Raw genomic sequence first — 20,129 nt, forward strand, 5'->3', positions numbered from 1 at the left:
TTAAAAAAAAAAACAAAAAACAAAAAACAAAACAAAACAAAACAAAAAAAAAAACCAACAAAAGAAAACAAACCCCATTACAAAAAAAGAGGGGAAAAAAAGCAACAGAAACAAAACCAAGAAGTGCCAAAAAATAATCAGCAATAAGTGTAGCATGCTATGCTATAAGATGCCGTGTGAGAGGGCAATGCTGAGCTATTCCATGAGAAACCCCGAGGCAGCTTACATACGACATGGTGCAGGCATCCGTCTGAGACATCACCCCAGGGCTACAATCCCTGCTCATGCCTTCCATCCTTCCGTCGAATGCAGGATTCACATTATCAAGTCATTCCTCCATTCCATCACTCCCTTACTTGAATGGGGAACCGCATCACCTGTTATTTAAATGATGTACTCAACTCTCTCTCTCTCTCTCTCTCTCTCTCTCTCTCTCTCTCTCTCTCTCTCTCTCTCTCTCGCTCTCTCCTCCTCCTCCTCCTCCTCCTCTCTATCTATCAATATATCTTCATATCTTTTTCTATCTGATCATCTATGCATCCATCCATCCATCTATCTATCTATCTATCTATCTATCTATCTATCTATCTATCTATCTATCTATCTATCTATCTATCTATCTATCTATTGAATCGTGTTTGATACAAATATGGTACGAAAAGTGCTCGACATGTAGTAATGGAGCGAATTATTATTTAAAATATTTACCACAATGTTTGGGACAGTCTACATCAATGTTTCAGGCTTAATTTCTATCTATCTATCTATCTATCTATCTATCTATCTATCTATCTATCTATCTATCTATCTATCTATCTATCTATTTATCCATTTATTATCTGTACCTCCCCCTTTGTATTTATCCATCTATCCATCCATATATCGATCAATCTACCTATCTATCTTTCTCTCCATCATGTTACAAGTCTTGCTATACCCAATCAAGCACTCAACCAATCGATAAATTAACTAAGCAGTAAAACTAATAATAAAAGAGAAAAAGACGAGAGAGAAATGAAAATACAAGCGAGGTCATCACGACATTGAAAACAGAAAATGATTGGGAAAGTCACAACCGTTTAACCTCCTCGCCACCCTCCCCACCACCAACCCTAACTACCACCGCTCCTCCACCCATAATAGAAAAAAAAGAAGATAAAAAACTCACTACTCCAGCAAAACATACGCCACCCACCTCCCCAACCCCCACACTTCTTTAAAAAATAATTTTATAAAAAAACTAATCGAAGATATTTTTTTAAAATACCAAAAACAAAACAAACAAACAAACACAAAAAGTACACGTAAAATGACGATAAATAGCAAATATCAAAGTAGAACAAACGGATGATGTCGACACGATATGACGACGACTGAAACGTCGACACAGACACCAGCAGGAGGTGTCTACAGATCTATGCCAGTCATTTTCCCAAAAGAGAGACTCGTACGGGATCGATGTTGGTGGATTCCAGCCGCCATGGCATTCCAGCAATCAAATCAATCTTGTTGCCAATCGATACCTCCTTCCTCCCCCCAACCCCTCTCCCCTCACACTCACACACAAACTGCCACACTCCAATGCTTTCATTATCGTATTATATTCAAATCGCCAACCCTCTCACCTGCCCCCGGTAAAAAAAAAAAAGAAAAAAAAAAAGCCCCATGTTGTCAACAATAATATAGATGATGTTAGAATATAGAATACGGTCCTACCTCCCCTTATAATAATATAATATAGGGACTGGATTATAATATCATTTTGGTTTCAACCATTTTCACTGGAATATAACTTTTAAATTACATCATTGCATTGATGCGATGCGTTTAGGTAATTTTTTTTTTGTTTGTTTGTTGCTTTAGGTCTCTTCCAACACAATTGAGGTTATATGAGAGACCGCTGAAACAAAAAAACAAGCAATCTAACAAAAATAGTACAAATGTAAATCAAAATCATAACCTAAAGATATCATAAGCTAAATTATAAATAACCAAGAACAAACAGACAGAAGATTTACAGAAAAAAATATCCCCTGTCAAAAATACAATCACAAACCAAAGAAGCAGGATAGGCTAGTAAAGAGAAGAAGAAACGACATCACTGTCGGATCGTACACCCATGCGAACATCATAGGTATATGATTCAAGGGTGATGCTCCCATCCAACCACCCGCGCGTTTAGGTAAACTACTCATATCCGCCTACAGGATATAACATACCAACACACAAACACACACACACACAACAAACAATGTATTACCTTGAGCGTTAATAGTTTGGTTTAATTTGGTGAGAACTAATTAAAATGGCTAAAAACAATAAACAAAGCCATCAACTTCATTCCTTCTATAGATAGAATGAAGTTGACGTCACTCAGGTCTTTGATATTGTTTTTTTTTTCCAACCATTATGAGTAATTCTCACAAAACTTAATAAACCAGACTATAAACGTTTAAGGTTACACATAGTTTTGTGTGCTGGCCCGTTATATTTCCGGATGGCGATGTTATGAGTTTCTTAGCCAAGCGCATACTATCTATACCATAATAATATGACACGAGATGTCAACATTGAAAATTAAGAATTTTACAATAATTAACGAATCTCAAAACAATTTTCAAAAATTTTCTTAAAATCTAAAAAGAAAAAAAAAGTGCCTTTGTAGAAACAATAATCTCAACCACCGTTTCTAAAACAGACAGGCATAATAATGTAGTCAGACTGGCAGGCCGTACTGTCGTGTGCTTGCTTCATTGTAAAACTTTCTAATCGGGAATTTGTCAACATCCAAACATCACTAACAACAATGAGTGAATGCATAAGTTACATAATATATTGACTTGACATTTGAAATTGTAGTTTTTGCCAGCTTAACCACAGAAATTCATTATCCCGAATAAAAGATTTTAACCCCCCCCCCCCCCCCAAAAAAAAAAAAATGGCATTATGAGACTATAAATCATCTTTTAACTATCTCATCACCCCGGCTAACGCAACACCGTCTTGAGGTGTTAAGTCACGATTTCAATTCTGTCTATACAGGTAAAAATACTTCATCTATCCCGTATACCAAAAACAAATAACAAAAACAAAAGCGAAACGAAAACAAAGGAAAAGACAAACAAATAAAAACAAACGTATTCTTATGTTTTTGATGATATTTTTAATAGTTTCACCACACTAACTAAACCATTCATATGGTTGTAATGCCACGGTATATAATATCATATACTTTTAGCTTCATCATCATCATCATTATCATCATTAGTATTGCAAACGTATTGTTTGTTGAACATGAAATGAGAAGTAAGATGGTGATGGAAAGGGGATGGTAGAGGGGGGGGGGGGGGGGGAGGAGGAGGAGGTTATGGCATGTCATTGTGTTTTTGAGCCCATAATATTGCCAAGGAAGGGTTGAAAACATGCTAGTAATAGGTGTAATATGACACGTTATCATTGTGTACGGATAAATCACATGAAGGCCCCCACACACACGTGTGTGTGTGTGTGTGTGTGTGTGTGTCGTGCGTGTGTGTGTGTGATGACATCTGACTACTTATCGGGATGTTCATAATAACAACGACATGAGAGATGTACATCTATTTATTAATGACAGACTTTCTGCATTCTCAGAATGTTTGCACTGAGAGGAAGTATTGGTTTATTGGGATATATAATATATACCTACTGTTTCTCTCACGCACGCACGCGCGCGCGCGCACACACACACACACACACACACACACATTGGGGTGGAGAGATAAGATAGGGATTATCAAGGTAAAATTGCACCTGCAAATCTGAAGCATCGGTCATCGGTATCGGCATCATCATAAACCATCAAGACCTGTCATCGTTGTCCAAATTGTAGTTGCTACCTTCGTCCTGATGCGCCGGGGACTCAAGAAGGCCAAGCAAGGAACAGAGTGTGTAACCAGGAACCGCCCGCTAACACGTCGAATGGAAACTGGCATAATATTTTCGGAATTCACTTTTCGCCTAATGAAATCAAGACCAAGCTAACCATCTTTTCAGCTCCACGGGGGCCGTGAGGAAATCTACGTATTCACAGCAAAAATGATGATGTTGATGATGGCGATGACGATGATGATGACGATGACGACGACGACGAAGGTGATGATGATGATGACAACAAAGAGGATGATGGTGATGATTATGACGACGACAATGACGACGACGACGACGATGATGATGATGATGATGATGTTGATGATGATGATGGCGTGCCTATTGTGTCTCTCTTAACGCACGCTTTAGGGTATTTCTAAAATATAAATAAAAACAAAGATACTTTAAAAAAAACATGAATAAGCTGCCATTGGAAAAACGCCGGTTATTTTCTTTTTATTTATTTATTTATTTATTATCTATTTATTTACGAACGTATTTCCAGTTGCTGTCATTTGATTGTTCCAGTCCGAGAGCACAAAAACCTTATGTTGACAGAGGCCGGAAGAAAGTGGTGAGGGCTGTTGACAAACTCAGCCTACCGGAGGCGTTTGTTAGATCAAATAAGCCATGCCTCCACCAACTGCCTGGCCTGAGGATATGTCCCACTCTACATTTAGAGCAGTCCATTATAGCTATGACGTCCTTTCCAAACAAATTTCCCTTGTTCTTTGGTTTTTGGGTCTTAGTTTATTATTCTCATTATCTATTATTGTTGTTATTATTATTATATTTGTAACGTGAAAAGGAGCGATAAAAAGAAAGAGAAAATAAAGAGGAGAAAAGAATAATGTTTCAAAGCGACAATGGGTGTTAAATTTAGAGTGTCTGAGGGGGGCCCATCATTATAAGTGGATTATACATTTATCACCCTTGTTTACAATGGTTTATAATGTCTGATAATTGACTACATTATGGATCTTTGTTATGGAAAATGCAAATGCTGTTTGATTATGTCTGTGTCCCAAACAACGACGATGACAACGTCGATGATGATGATGACGATGACGACGACGAAGACGATGATGATGATAATGATGATGATGGTGGTGGTGGTGACGGTAATTCATGAATAAATAACTATATAAAATTCATAAAAGTTTTTTAAAAATTGGCCTTAAATAAAATTAATGTTTCAAATATCCATAAATCAATGACTCTTTAAAGTCTCTGTTTGATGATTGTCTTGACTTAAGAGTCATTGATTTATGGTTTGATTGTTTTTGTCAGTTTTCTTTTAGGTTACTTAATTGATATTCGAAGTGAAAAAGTTGTGGGCAAAATGATTTTACAAGTGACAGAGGATTAGAATAGATCCCTTATTAACTCTATCTCAGAAAGGAAAACCTAATGTTGAATTCATAGAGTTTTTAAAGATCAGACTGAAGAATGATAAATACGTTTATATAATATATATATATATATATATATATATATATATATATATATATATATATATATATATATATATATATATATATATATATATATATATATATATACCCATCTAGCTATCTATCTCCTCTGCCACTCTCTGTGACCCGTCTCTCTCTCTCTCTCTCTCTCTCTCTCTCTCTCTCTCTCTCTCTCTTCTCCTCCCCCCTCCCCCCTCTCTGTCGCAGTTTCTCATCGTCTCTCCTTTTGTCTGAAGCTCCCCCCCCCACCACCTCCCATTTGTGTGTAACACTCGGTACTCAATTATATCCTAACCAAATTTACTTTGTAATCGAATTCAGCCCAATAACATTTGAGATCACACCAACCAATTACAGGCTAGTATAGACACACGCTGGACAATGGTTCAAATGACAGAACTGTCCATCTCCTGGTCACGTGGAGTCCGGCCGTGTAACACTAATAAAGACAATAGCACCAAATACTGGACTAACTGATCTAGTTATGTGGAATTAAAGGTTTAAAGAGTGGAGGGATGACGGGGGTGGGTGAGGGGAGTTGAAGCACCAAATGGACCACAGGGTGTCCGGGATGAGCGATTGGTTCTTATGGCACGTGGACACGAGTGGACACCAGAGCGAGTACACTGACCCGGATGGGCAAAATAAATGACCGACTTGCGTGTCGGGTAATCCGTCTGCTTTCGTCTTTCCCAGAGCTGCCCTCCGCTGACCCGAGTGGACACTTCATTAGGCAACCCGTGGGACAGCGCGTAACAATCTAAAGCTTACTGACCATTTCAAATTATAGAAGATTAATCATTATTATGTTTTTCGTTTCGTGTCCGCCAGAACTCTTTTATGGTTACAGGCTCAATCTAATGGTAAAAGCCTTTGTTTTCTTCTCGATTTTGCTCTAGTGTGATGGATGTTCTGTGGTGAGATGGTTCTGATGAGTCCGTCCTCATGGCACGTATTATCTAACCCTATAAATTTACCTACTTTGGTTGTGACGATGACTCAAAATGATGGACGAGTGAATGTGTGTGTGTGTGTGCGCGCGCGCGCGTGTGTGTGAGTGTGTGCCCGTGTGCGGATGGATGAACGGGCAGATGAATGAATGGATAGGTTGGATGGATGGATGGATGGATGGATAAAAGAGGTCGACTGACATGCATTAACGGAAGCTGCCAATGGTCGTGACCGTTGATCGACAGACAAACCCCACAGCAATAATTGATTAGATCAGCCAATAAATAATGACACACCGAGTCATCGATAGCATCCCCCGGCTGGGACAAGCTCGTGGATGTCGAAGTTCCAGGCTTACATTCCATGGTTCCACCATGTCAGCCTCAGGCTCGAATCGGGGAAAATACAAGTAAATTTGACAGGGATAGAAGGAAACAAAACTGTAGATTTGAGGTACAAGAGAAGGGAAATGATTTCAATTTTCCGCATCACGCACATTAGAGCAACACCACCACATTTAAACAAGAGACATGCTGTATTCCTACGTCCCCCAATATTCCTACAAAGAGATTGATGATTTTCACCAACCATGCGTCAGAGCTATTAGTTAACTGATACACATTTCATCAGTATACACAGAATTTTTGGGGTCAATTTCAGTCCAATTCCTTTTTTTTTTCCTTCTTTTTCTTAAAATTCGGATTTTTAAAGATGAATTATAGTTTTTTTTTTTTTTTTTTTTTTTTTTTTTTTTTTTTTTTTTTTTTTTTTTTTTTTTTTTTTTTAATGAGTAAATATTTTTATTCTTAAAAAAACATGTTCAATGTGAACAACACGATAACAGTAGTTTGAGATCGAAAGTGACAATTCATAATCAGATCAATAATGTCCAATCCTTGTATTTTGGGGTTTATATACCTTTTCCCCTTCAAATTCGGACCGGACCCCCCCCCCCTCCTCCCCTCTCCTCCCCCCCCCCCCTTTTTTCAAAACAAAACAACCAAAAAAAAAAAAAAAAAAAAAAAAGGAGGAGAAAAATAAAATTCAAATATTTTGTCGTTTTCAGCTGCATAAAGGAAGGTGTAATGTACGAGAGAAAAAAAGTCGCTAGAGTAGGATCTGCATCGGAAACTTTCGTTGCTAGAACGTGTTAACATTTGATAAAAGTCTTTCAATTTCATCCATATTTAGTGAGATCTTACCCGCATGGATACACAGACAATAACCAAAGGGTTTTTTTTTTCATTCTTTTTTTTTTTTTAACCAACAACTGCAGACTGATATTAAATGACAAAGACAGAGCCATGTGGCGATTAATTGTAACTTAGAAAATGTTTATGAGTGAATAAATGATGATTATACTTTGCATTCAGTGTTTTAGTATGCGTGATATACGTATTTATTATGAACAAACAAACAAAAGATAAACAATAAAAATGGAAAAATAATTTAAAAAAAAACAAAACAAACAAATCAAATCAAAACAAAAACAAAAACAATAAAAACAAATAAAAAAACAACAAAAAACGAACAAAACAATGAGCTAACTCCAAATGACGTCCAGCAAACGATGTCTTTGTTACAACCACACAGATGTAGACATGGCATATATAGAACATTACGATTCATTTTATTCATTCTCCTTCACGTCAACGATATTTTGATTTTGTCCTAACGATACGCGACACCAACAAGAAAACTGTCATTATTATTATTATTATTATTATTATTATTATTATTATCATTATTATTATTATTATCATTATACTAAAATAACTCCTCATCACCCCTACACCTCCCCCCCCCCCCCACCCCCGACATGTAAAACATAACGTTGTTTCATAGTAGAAGTCAATGACGTATATTATTATGAATAACATCTCTCTCTCTCTCTCTCTCTCTCTCTCTCTCTCTCTCTCTCTCTCTCTCTCTCTCTCTCTCTCTCTCTGCCTTGTTCTTCCATTCTATCAATACCAGGGAGATGTGGATTTAAACCCTGCCTCGGGGCCTCACATTATCATCTTCCTTTTCTTTTTTATCTGATTACAAACCCCTCTTTTCAATGGGCTTCGTTGTTGTACGGCGGTAATGTCCCATGTCTTATACTGTTGTATGTAATGCAGCATCAATAAAGACATGCATGTAGAGAATGGTTTGGGGCGAGCGGTGAGTGAGGAAGAGGGAGTGAGAGGAGGGGGGGGGGGGGGAGGGAGGCTGTGGGTGAGTAGTCGATGCCACTGACATGCTTGGATCATTAGTTTATTTTGTCAGGATTGATTCGGAGATACTGTGGTCTATAAATAGGTTTGGAGTTACGTTCTGTGTCATTAAGGCGATGGATAGATGCGTGGATGGATGGATGGATGGGTGAATGGATGGATGGGTGAATGGATTGGATGAGTGGGTGGGTGGATGAATGCATGGGTTGATGGTTGGATGGTGCGTGGATGGATGGATGGATGGATGCATATGTGGATGGGTGGATGACTGTGAATGAATAGATGGATGGATGGATGGATGGATTGGATGAGTGGGTGGGTGAATGGATGCATGGGTTGATGGATGGATGGGGCGTGGATGGATGGATGGATGGATGGATGGATGGATATATGGATGGGTGGATGACTGTGAATGAATGGATGGATGGATGGATTGGACGAGTGGGTGGGTGGATGGATGCAGGTTGGATGGATGGATAGATGAGTGGATGGATGAATGGGATGGATGGCTAGATGGAATGATAGGCGAATGTAGGCTTGACGGGCATGCTTTAAAAGGCGACGAGCAGGCGTCGTATGACATAATCACCAGTTGCAAGAGTTGGGATAATGATCCCCCATTCCCCAATAACCTTTTTGAGTCCGGTAGGGACCAATTAATTATGATTGCATTGATATGATATGATCCCTTATTACTTGATTGGCCCAATACGTCAAATTATGTTCCATACAATTTACAGCGATATGCTGGTAACCTACAATTGGCAATACAATTGGCTCGACAAATACAGTATGTCACCTGACAATGGATACGAGATTTTATAAGCGGCGTCTTCTCAAAATGATGGCAAATTTGAATAAAGACTTGATAAATAAATAGTTCCACTAGATTAGCGATAAACGTTGACAGCAGATAATAATAATACATTAAAAAAATAAAAGACATGCCAATGAAAGGGGCGATATTTGGATATGGAACAGGTGTTGTGATTACAACCAATTACAATCAACTATAATAGTGGGAGACCTAACATATCCAACCGGTATAATGTTTGTTGTAATGAAGCAAATTATGTCCATATGTATGTGACTTTACGACATTTAAAGTAAAAATGGTCAGATATACAAAATATTGGGTTGATGTCACGTGATGTCACAATATTTATTCTACTCAATAAACCACATCAAACGTTACCCAAGTTCCAAATTTTCTACTATTAACTCACTCAACCCTAACACCGACTATATCCATCGTTTACCCGGGCTACTTTTACCACCCCATGCCTATTTATTACATTTTTTTCTGAGACAAATTATAGGCGTACTATCAAAGCTAATGTTTTTCATTTTTACATGTAAATGATAGTTGAATAAAAAATATATATGCACATGCTCATTTTTAATACATCCTTTTCCAGTTTTGAAAAGTAGCAAAAATCTCTAGGATTGAGTAAGTTAATTCAATTTTTAGCCTCGATATCACTCCACTTGGAGACGGTGGGTCACATATCATCCAGAGTCGCCCAGCCCGTATGCCATTCTCCGTGTAACGATTCCATCATGATAGTGTACTCAACACACCCGTATGGTTTATGAGGAAAGCCATAAATACATTATATGATTGGAAAAAGGGGCCTTTCTGTTCGACATAGGGTTCTTTGGTGTAGGTAGGTGAAATGATAACAGTATTCAATATGACACTGCACTGATCAACGATAACATTTTTTTCCAAAAGGCAGATGGAATAAGGATAACTGGTTGACAATTTTACTCCAACATTCAATATTAGCAACTGTAAAAATTGTACCCATTAATCACGATCTTTACCTGGCTTTTGTTAAACTTTATTTCTAAAACTCTCGTTAAACGCTATCTTTAAAACTCTTGTTAATTCCATTTTTAAAGCGATTTTTCAATTTATTTTAACAAAGTATATATTTTTTTTTAAAAACAGCTTCCATTAAAACATCTTTAACGTATTAATCAAATTTAATGTATAGATTTATACACACATGCTTAACATCGCATAGAAGAAAATTTATTATACAAATGGATTATCCCTTTGAAATGCAGGGCCTATACTAGAAGAAACCATCATTGCATGCCGGAATCCCATAAATCTACACAGAGAATTGTGTACACAACAAACCAATCCGTATCAAGTCAAAAGAAGTTTTCAATTGCTGTCGTCATTTCAATAGAATGGATGATGTAAGTCATAATTCTCTTCTCAGATAAATCAAATCCTAGGGGGAAAAATAGTCAACCGTATCGTACTATCAATGAAACCAAATCAACGAATGGGCTTTTTTTTTTTTTTTTTTTTTTTTTTTTTTTTTTTTTTTTTGATTATCTTTTCAACGCGGAGATAATCCAGAAAACAGCAATTTATTGTTAGTTATTTCATTTTAAAAGGAAAAAGAAAAAGACAGCGAAAGATAAGATACAGACCAAAAGAGCAACCAAAAAACAAAAACAAAAAACAAAAACAAACAAAAACAAAACAAATTAAAAACAAAAAACAAAGAAACCAATGCAACAACTGAATAGATCCTCGAGGCGCAGTAAGAACAAAAATGTGTACAACCCTATGATATCAGAGAGGAGAGGTGGAGAGGGGAGAAAGAGAGAGAGAGAGAAAGAGAAGGAGAGAGAGAAAGAGAGAGAGAGAGAGAGAGAGAGGGGGGGGGGGAGGGGGGAGGGGGAGGGGGAGGGGGAGGGCGGAGGGACGGTGTACTAGAACCAAACAATATGAAAGTTTGGAGATGGATGTTTAATCCAAAGGGCAATAATCCCATCAAAGAGAGAAGATCTCCATTGATCCAGGCATGTCATATACCTGATGAAATGCATGTCTTTCTCCAGGAAAGCCTCTGGAAAGGATTGAAGTCATTCAATCTGACATTCCGTCGTAGGTCACCACACAACGATATGCTTTCTTCACGAGGCTGTGGCTTTCTTTTCACGTTTGGTTACAACAAAACGTTCGAACGGGATTCAAAGTAGAAACCAAGAAAATTGAATGCAAAGAATGAAAATTTACCAAGGAAAACATTGATACAGCTATAATAATATTTTCAAAAAGGCTTACATCAAATAACATTATTTGAAAATGATTGAGAACAATATCGTATCTTCTACATTTCATTTTTTTTTTTTTAAATTTCATTTCCGATTGAACAAATATGTAAAATTGAATTGAAAATGTTGAAAGATAAAACATGAAAGATATACAATCCCCCGTTTCCTTTCTTTACATATCTAAGGTAGAATAGATCCCAAAAAGAGAAGGTCCATGTCCTGGTGGGGATGAATAGCCTTATATCCCACAGCTTTTATATATCTTTGTATTTTTAATATTTGTCTATCTAATGTGGATTCCTGCAGCAAGGGTTTTTTTTTCTCTTTTTCTTCTTTTACCTGGATTTCTATGTCAAATCAAATACCTATCTCATTATCACCATTTCCCCATGTTTACGTTTCGTCATCCTTTCATCCAATTATTTCTATCTCCTATCAAACAAACCCCACACATTATAAAATCTCATTAATCAATCCCTCGTTTTATTCTTCTATCTATCCCTTGGTTTGTCTCTTTATCTATCCCTCAGCTCACCGACCCCTAAATCTATCCCTCTATATCAAACTATCCCTTTATCTATCCCTAAATGTATTCGTGGAGTTATCATCATCATCATCATCATCATCATCATCATCATCATCATCATCATCATCATCATCATCATCACTATCCTCCTCCTCCGCTTTTTCATCATTATCATCATCATCATCATCATCATCATCATCATCATCATCATCGACGTTGTCATCGTATCCTAGCCTATCCGACCAAGCAATAGATTTCGTAGGTCTCATATTGATGCTCCAGTCCTAACGTTGATAATAGTGGACGGTTTTTTAGTCAAGTGTTTATTCCAAGGTTTGCCGGTGTTGCATAAATAAACAACGAAACAAAATACGTGTCTATAGCAATCCACAGCTTCCAAGTGTGCCAATGGCAAAGTAGAAGTGAAAACAATCTGGCTATCGTATCATCGTGTCTATAGCAATCTACGGGCCGAGGTGTGTCATTGAAACTATCAGACACATTAGAATATATTAATTGAGAACAGTCTAACAATCAAACACAAAAAATTCAAATTCAAACGAACAATGGATCTATTCCGTTTAAATGAAGCAAAGAGAATCATAATATAAACAATGATTACAAACATATATAATGACACAAAGGACAATCAAACGTTATTTTAATAGAAAAAAATAAGATTTTTTTAAAGGGGGGGGGGGGGAAAGGGGGGGGGGGAACAGGTAAAGAACCGCCCCCGCCCCCCCCCCTCCCCCACCCCACCCAAAAAAAAAAAGCAAACAAAAAACAACAACAAGAAACCTACAAAAACAAACAAACAAACAAAAAACGCCCACAGATAAATAAAATATGACAGACATCAGATATTCCAATTTTCCAAATTCACGTGAAATGGACAGTGGGGGTTAAATCTGTATATTTGATGTATCTGACAGAATAAAATTAAAATTTCAAATTATTCCAAACAAAACATCTATCATTCTGCCGTACTTTGTAAAAACCCGAACATTTGGAATTTCTCGAAGCCCCAGGTTTAAGAGTTTTTGCCAAGATGCGGGTCAATTAAATCGAATCGATATTTGAAGGACGAGTTTTCTTGCCAAATTTTTTATCAATACGGGTTTTTTTTTAATTCAGAGTACGGCAGCATTGAAGATGTCTTTAGTCAAACTCTACGCGTGGTCTCTTTCCAATGAACTCTATGCCGTTTCTAATCAATCCACCAGATCATCACGACTTCCACTCCATACGAAGACGGATGTTCAGCTATTGACATAAGTAGAATGTGAGTGATGCTTGTAGTGATAAAGTCCAATCCAATCCAATCCAATCCATATAACATGGAAAGACAACATTTAACTACTCTGTCATAACGTCGATATGCTGTTGATGTATTGATTCGTGTACTCTCTCTCTCTCTCTCTCTCTCTCTCTCTCTCTCTCTCTCTATCTCTCTCTCTTTCTCTCTCTCTCCCCCTCCCTTTTTCTCCCCAGCTAACTCTTGATTTAGACCAAACATTATCGTGACAGTGGCTGATCATCTCCAACAATGCTCCTTCATCCTACTCGAGCTTTTATCTTTATATAGTGCAATATCCACTGAACGTCATCAAAGCGCTATACAAACTTTACTCCTCCTCCCTTCCTCCCACAAAAAAAACAACAACAACAACAAAAAGCAATCAAACATACAAAACCCTGTTCACCTTTAATCCCTAGCGTGAAATGCATTTATTTATATAAATGCCAGAAAGGGACATGGGTAGCAACATGGCATGGAAGATAAATCAGTCATCCGTCACAAGGGGGAGTCAATTTTAGTCCAACAGACAGTACAAATTGCTTGCTTCCCTTTGGACAAAACGCCCGTTGAATGCAAAGCCCCCCCCCCCTTCCGACACACATTTCATACACAGTTGTTCAGTTCTTTATCTTACACTGGTGCCTGCTCCTTTATTTCTTTACTTGATATTTTCACACAATCAACGTGAACTATGAAAAAAATGGTGTCTCATGCACATCTTCTATGTAATGTCTACCCCTAGGACCAAAGGAAACAATTGCTTGGCGTCGTTTGTCTCTCGCCTACGCCTTCATGTTATAATTATTTGCGAACGAGTGTAGACAGCCATTGGTCATGTGATCGAGTTACCCTCACAATGTAATGATTCGTATATTTCATCAGGACGACGTGCGCCAGCATAGAAAAAAAACCACACGTCACGTATTGCAACATAGAGAATATTGCAAGTAATTAAAAGTGACTTGGAAAATAGAAATAATGCTTAACATCGATATAACATATACATTACGAGAATAGAATATGACAGATATACATGGATAGACAAATATACGAGTAGATAGGCAGACAGATGGATAGATATTTAGATAGATAGACATATAGATAGATAGATAGATAGATAGATAGATAGATAGATAGATAGATAGATAGATAGATAGATAGATAGATAGATAGATAGATAGATAGATAGATAGATAGATAGAGAGATAGATAGGTGAATAAATAGATAGACGGATGGATGGGTGGATGAATAGATAGATGGATATATCGGTAGATAGACCTGTCATGTAGGTAGGATGGTAGGACGAAGGTAGGTATGTAGATAAATGGGTAGATGTACAAAGGCTGATAAAGTATAATAATAATAGACATTATGTAGTAGGTGGATAAATAAAGCAGTATATATCAAGTACCTACCTTGGCGGCATCCCATGGAAGGGTATAGGCGGGAATTGTGTGGCGTAAGGATAGGCGTGAAGTAAGCTCCACATGGCTGCTGTGTGTGTGTGAGTCAAGGGTGGATAAATATCAGATTTTTACAACCAAATTATTCCCCTTTGAATGTCCCTGGCTACACGTATCACACTTTAAATTTTTCAGATTTTAAAGATGTACAAAAAACCAACCGTAACAGATGTCGAAGAAAATAAAATATTTTATGATATTATAACTAAAATCAATTCTATAACAAGACAAAGGTTCATAATGCATGTCACAAAATAAAAGGATCTCCTTTGGGCATTCTGTGAATTTTTCCCCCCAAATGCACTACTATGTCCTGATGTATTCAAAATTGAATATTGTTGTTGTTGTAGAGTGTGGGGTAATAATAACGTTGAATGGGATGCAAATGTTGCTGTGTTTGATGATAACGATCTGGATAATGATGTGGATGAAGAAAAGTCCCGCTGATGAAAAAAGAGAGGATGGCAAGGTTGGCGGAGAGGAAAGATGATGCTACAGCTTGCCGGTGGCGACGAGAATGGATCGTTGTCATCTCAACATTCTGGATCAAATGTGCAACTGCTATGGGATAATGAAGAAGGCGATGCAGGAGATGACGATGAAGAACGTGATGACGTCATTGTCAATGTGGTAGTGAAATCATTGATGGTATTTGTTGTGACGTCGGAGTTTCTTTCTGGTCATGTCCATTAATTTTCCTACACAAGTCACTTCCGGTGAAAACTTAAAACTGAAGAAGAATCCAATTCACGAATTCGGTGTTTTGTCAAATAGAAAAGTGGTATGTGTTAATGATTAACCATCTCTGGAATTGTTACCAATTGATGACTATTGTATTTTGGCAATTAATGCATTTTGACAATCTCTGTATTTTGAGAGCATAAGTGAAAACAATTAAATACTAATGGTAATGAAGACGACAGACAAAAACCTACTGTTCTATATATATTTTATCACAGCTAGGAATCAAACGGTCATTTATTATCGTTGCATGGATTTTTATTATCCGTCAATCTGGCACTATAAACTCCATTTTAATACTTTTTGTTCATAATTTCGGGATGGACCAAAGCTTATGGGCATATCATTTTCTCTCAATGCAAATTAAAAATTAGACATTTCAAACTCTATTGTTTTAACGATTTCAAAAAGGGGGGAAAATCCCAAAAATGTGATTGTTGCAAATAATATTGATATTGATCACGAGTCATAGATCTCCCTCCTCCTCCCCCTCCCTAAGAAAGATTGTTTTCTAATTAAAAGACAGAATAAAAACAATCACAACAACAACAACAACGCGTAGATAACGGAAAGGAAATAAACCGACGTGTTTTTAATGCGTGGAGACGTTAGCCGTCCGCGACACATTTAAATAACGAAATGCAAACTACAGATCGTGTGTCCAACTCCATTGCACTAGACAGCGCCAGGTCTGTATTCCTTACCATTCAAATGGATGTCAAAGCCTACATAAATCGTTCGTCTTAACCAATTTTCCCATAACCTTGATTTTAAAAACCAATAAAATTGCTCTATCGACCAACAGTTTATTTTATTAGAAACCCGTAGCTTGCCATAACATCCACCATTGGCTCCAATCCTATTACAACCACAACAACCACCATGTACCACCACCACCACCACCAAAACCGCAGCCACCACCATCATCAACATTATCTTTTTTCACGACACCAGAAACACATAAAATTTATCCCCTTCTATTAGACCCGCTATACATACATATTCATAATCTTTTCCTTACGCCTTTACAACATTGAAATACATTATTTATTATCCACAAACCAAACAAAAACTCGCTGAATGAGTTTTCGAATGTGCAGCATAATTTATTATCGTTAACACGAACTGAAATTGTTCTTGAAGGTGTAAGCCTTCCGTCAAAATACAATAAAATAAAATAAAATAAATTAAAAAAAAAAAAACAAAAAAACTTGAGGCAAACAAACTGGAAAGGCGAGAAGAAGATTACGAGAGAAGACGTTACTATCATCCCTGGTTCTATGAAAAGAAAACAAATACATTTTAAAAATTTTGGTCAGACAATTCGTCCTTCTAATATCGATAGATTATAATGACCCTCTCTTGTAAAAAAAAAAACCAAACCTTTTAGTTCTGGGACTTCACTGAGGTATTCTATAAAGTCCAAGGTTTGAGTTGTTTTTTTTTTTTTATGAGACGAGTTATTTTAATCGATCGTCTTTGAAGGAGGAGTTTTCTGGCTAAATTTTTAAAATGTGTATTTCCAGAGTACGGCAATACTGGCGTGTCATCGCTTCTCGATCCAGTAGAGGTTGGTGGTGGAGTCCCAGGTGTGCATGATCAACCAAGCGGAACCCCTCGTGTTCTAACCCTCAATCAAACCCATTTTACAACTCTTTTTCTTTCAAGGGGAAATGACATCTCTGCCCCCACCCCCTCCCTCCCTCTCCATTCTTTATTCTTATAAATGTGAAGATCTTCCCCAGCCTTAATATCTTACAAATACCATCAGAGTCCCGGTGTTTTAAAGTTGTACAACTGGAATTCTTTGAATACTAGTATTTATTATAAGACAACAATCCAATATCATATCGTATCAACACGTTGTTGTATGAGATTACGTTGAGAAAAGGATTCACCAGAATCACATCTGCCCCGCTCTGAGAAATAAACAAACACGAATTAAAACATTTTGGCCAGATAACTCGTTCTACAAATATCGACCGATTAAAAGGTCGCTCATCCTGGAAAAAAAGACTCTCAATCCTGAGACTTAGGGAAAACTTGACGGAAGTGCCAGTTTTGAGAATTTTAGACAAGATGAGGGTCATTTTAAGTATCGATAATTGAAGGACGAGTTTTCAGGTCAAATTTTAAAAAATAAAAACGTGTTTTTTTCATAGTACGGCAGACACATTTATGCCCGTCTTCAATACGACCTGCCGTGTGATATGATAAACTAACAGCTTTATTCCATTATCTTTTTATGTACCCTAGGGCAAGACACTTTGTCTTTGCGCGTACGGCCTTGTGGTTTAGATAATCTCGTGTTTTAAAGATAAAATAATTATCATAAATAATAACACAACCAAAAACCAAACAAAAGCCGCACAAACACAACCTGCGGTTCCTTAACGGGCTACACGCATGGAAATCACAACCAGCGGTGTGTCTAGATGCTCTTATGAGTTCTCTCTCTCTCTCTCTCTCTCTCTCTCTCTCTCTCTCTCTCTCTCTCTCTCTCTCTCTCTCTCCTCTCCCCCTCAACCCACAATACCAAGATTTGTTAGAAAACCTAACGGAACGATGATTTAGTCTCCAGTGTACTTACTGGTTTACTGATTTTATTTAGTTGTTTCTGTAATATAGCCTCTATGTATCTATCCATTTCTTTTCTTTATATTTTTTAATATTAAAAAAAAAACAAGATTCTATTCTATTCAATAATTTAAAAAATCTGTGAATCAATTGACATGTTGTATTTGTTAATCATTATTTGTAGTTATGGTTTGTAAATAAAAAAATCTTTTCTATTTCTAAATGCATTCATTCCTTGATTTAATGTCTATTGGTTGTCAATTGATTTATAATCCATTCATCTATTCGTTCGTTCTTTCATTCGATTTTCAAAAACAGTTATTGCAGTCTTTCCCCAACATGTTTTTAAATTTTATATTTAATGCATTTAATTTTCTACTTTTTTTTTCTATAAATAATCTATTTATTAAGTGTTATTGTCGCTGCTGTTGTTGGTTTTATTGTTGTTGTTGTTGTAGTTCTCTTTTTCTGTGTTTGTGTAGTTGTAGTTGTTGATTTTGTTGTTGTTGTTGTTGTTGTTGTTGTTGTTGTTGATTTTGTTGTCGTTGTTGTTGTTGTTGTTGTTGTTTAATACGTTTCACTACATTCATTACTTTCCTGTACGTAAAGATCGGTCACTCAAATTTCGCCACTCAAATTTATCGTAAATATTTTGCCAGCCAAAGAGATGATCCGTTTTCATTCTATTAATGCTGTGCGTTTAGGTAAAATGCTCATAACATCCGCCAAACGGATAGAACGTACCGACACACAAAACTACGTGTAGCCTTACACAGTTATAGTCTAATTAATACAAGTTAGTGAGAACTATTCATACAAATGGCTGGCTAAAAACAAAAATAATAACAAAGAGCTGAGTGACGTCTAACTCGTTTTATCAATTCAATCTAAATGACTATATTATAGATCAATTAACAATTCCCAACCGATTGTAAGATAGTGACATGTACATGTGCAACTATAGATAGTTCGAAGTTGACGTCATTCGGGTCTTTTTTATTGTTTTTTGCCATCCGCGTTCATGAGTAATTCTCACTAAACTGTATTAACCAGACTATAAACGTTCATGGATACACACAGTTTTGTGTGTTGGTCCGTTATACTTCCGGATGGCAATGTTATGAGCTTCTTCGCCAAGCTATAGCTCAATTAACCATTCCCAACCGATTGTAAGATAGGGACATATACATGTGCAAGCTATAGTTTGGACAGCAGGAATGGGACAGACCTGCTTTCTTCTACCTCCAACGTTATCCCCTTTACAATGATCAGACTGGGATCCATCCCCGGTGGAGCAGGATCTCTCATGACAACGGATTTTTTTGATTTTTTAAAAATTCTGTCGCATTCTCACTTTTTTTTAAAAATAGAAGAAAAATAAAAACAAAAACAAAACAAAAAACAAGCAAACAAAAAAACAAACAAAAACAAACATACAGCCTAAAATTTAAAATAAAAATAAAACAGACTAACACACATTACAAACACACACACGTACACACATAAATAGACAACACTTACTAATACATAGTCAAATACAGATACGCGCGTGCGCACGCACACACACACACACAAACATACGCACACACACACACACACACACACACACACACATACAAAACCACAATATTTGTATTTTTTAAAAAAATCATTTAACTTAAAAAACGTTTAAAAGTCTTTTAAACTTCCAATTCGGAATGTGAAAGAAGAGAAAAAGTATTGAAGAAAGCAGAGCGTCCAATTTAAATAAAAACCCCAAAGGAAGAATGGCAGGAGAATTTAACACGGGCTAACAAAGGTGGGTTATTTTGGAAAGCAGTTTGAAACATGAAATGAACGTTTACAATGGTTTCCCCCCGTATTCCCCTACGTCTGCATTGGTT

At 36.9% G+C, this 20,129-nt stretch overlaps 1 protein-coding gene across 6 annotated transcripts in view; it reads right to left on the reverse strand.

Moving 5' to 3' along the window:
* Nucleotides 1-20,129, reverse strand: part of LOC144965943 (vitamin D3 receptor-like) — a 334,906-nt gene that overhangs the window by 86,678 nt on the left and 228,099 nt on the right. The window contains exon 2 of one of the 6 annotated variants that reach the window (XM_078901825.1): nt 14,881-15,793. The exons of the other annotated variants lie outside the window; for them this stretch is intronic. Within the exon in view, the coding sequence (XP_078757951.1) occupies nt 14,881-14,954 (74 nt within the window). The 5' untranslated portion in view covers nt 14,955-15,793. The remainder of the gene's footprint in view (nt 1-14,880; nt 15,794-20,129) is intronic. 6 annotated transcript variants of the gene reach the window in all.

Source organism: Berghia stephanieae, chromosome 2, assembly GCF_034508935.2.
Source record: "Berghia stephanieae isolate SIO BIC M18660-M18661 chromosome 2, UCSD_Bste_1.3, whole genome shotgun sequence".
Classification (NCBI taxonomy): Eukaryota; Metazoa; Mollusca; class Gastropoda; order Nudibranchia; family Aeolidiidae; genus Berghia; species Berghia stephanieae.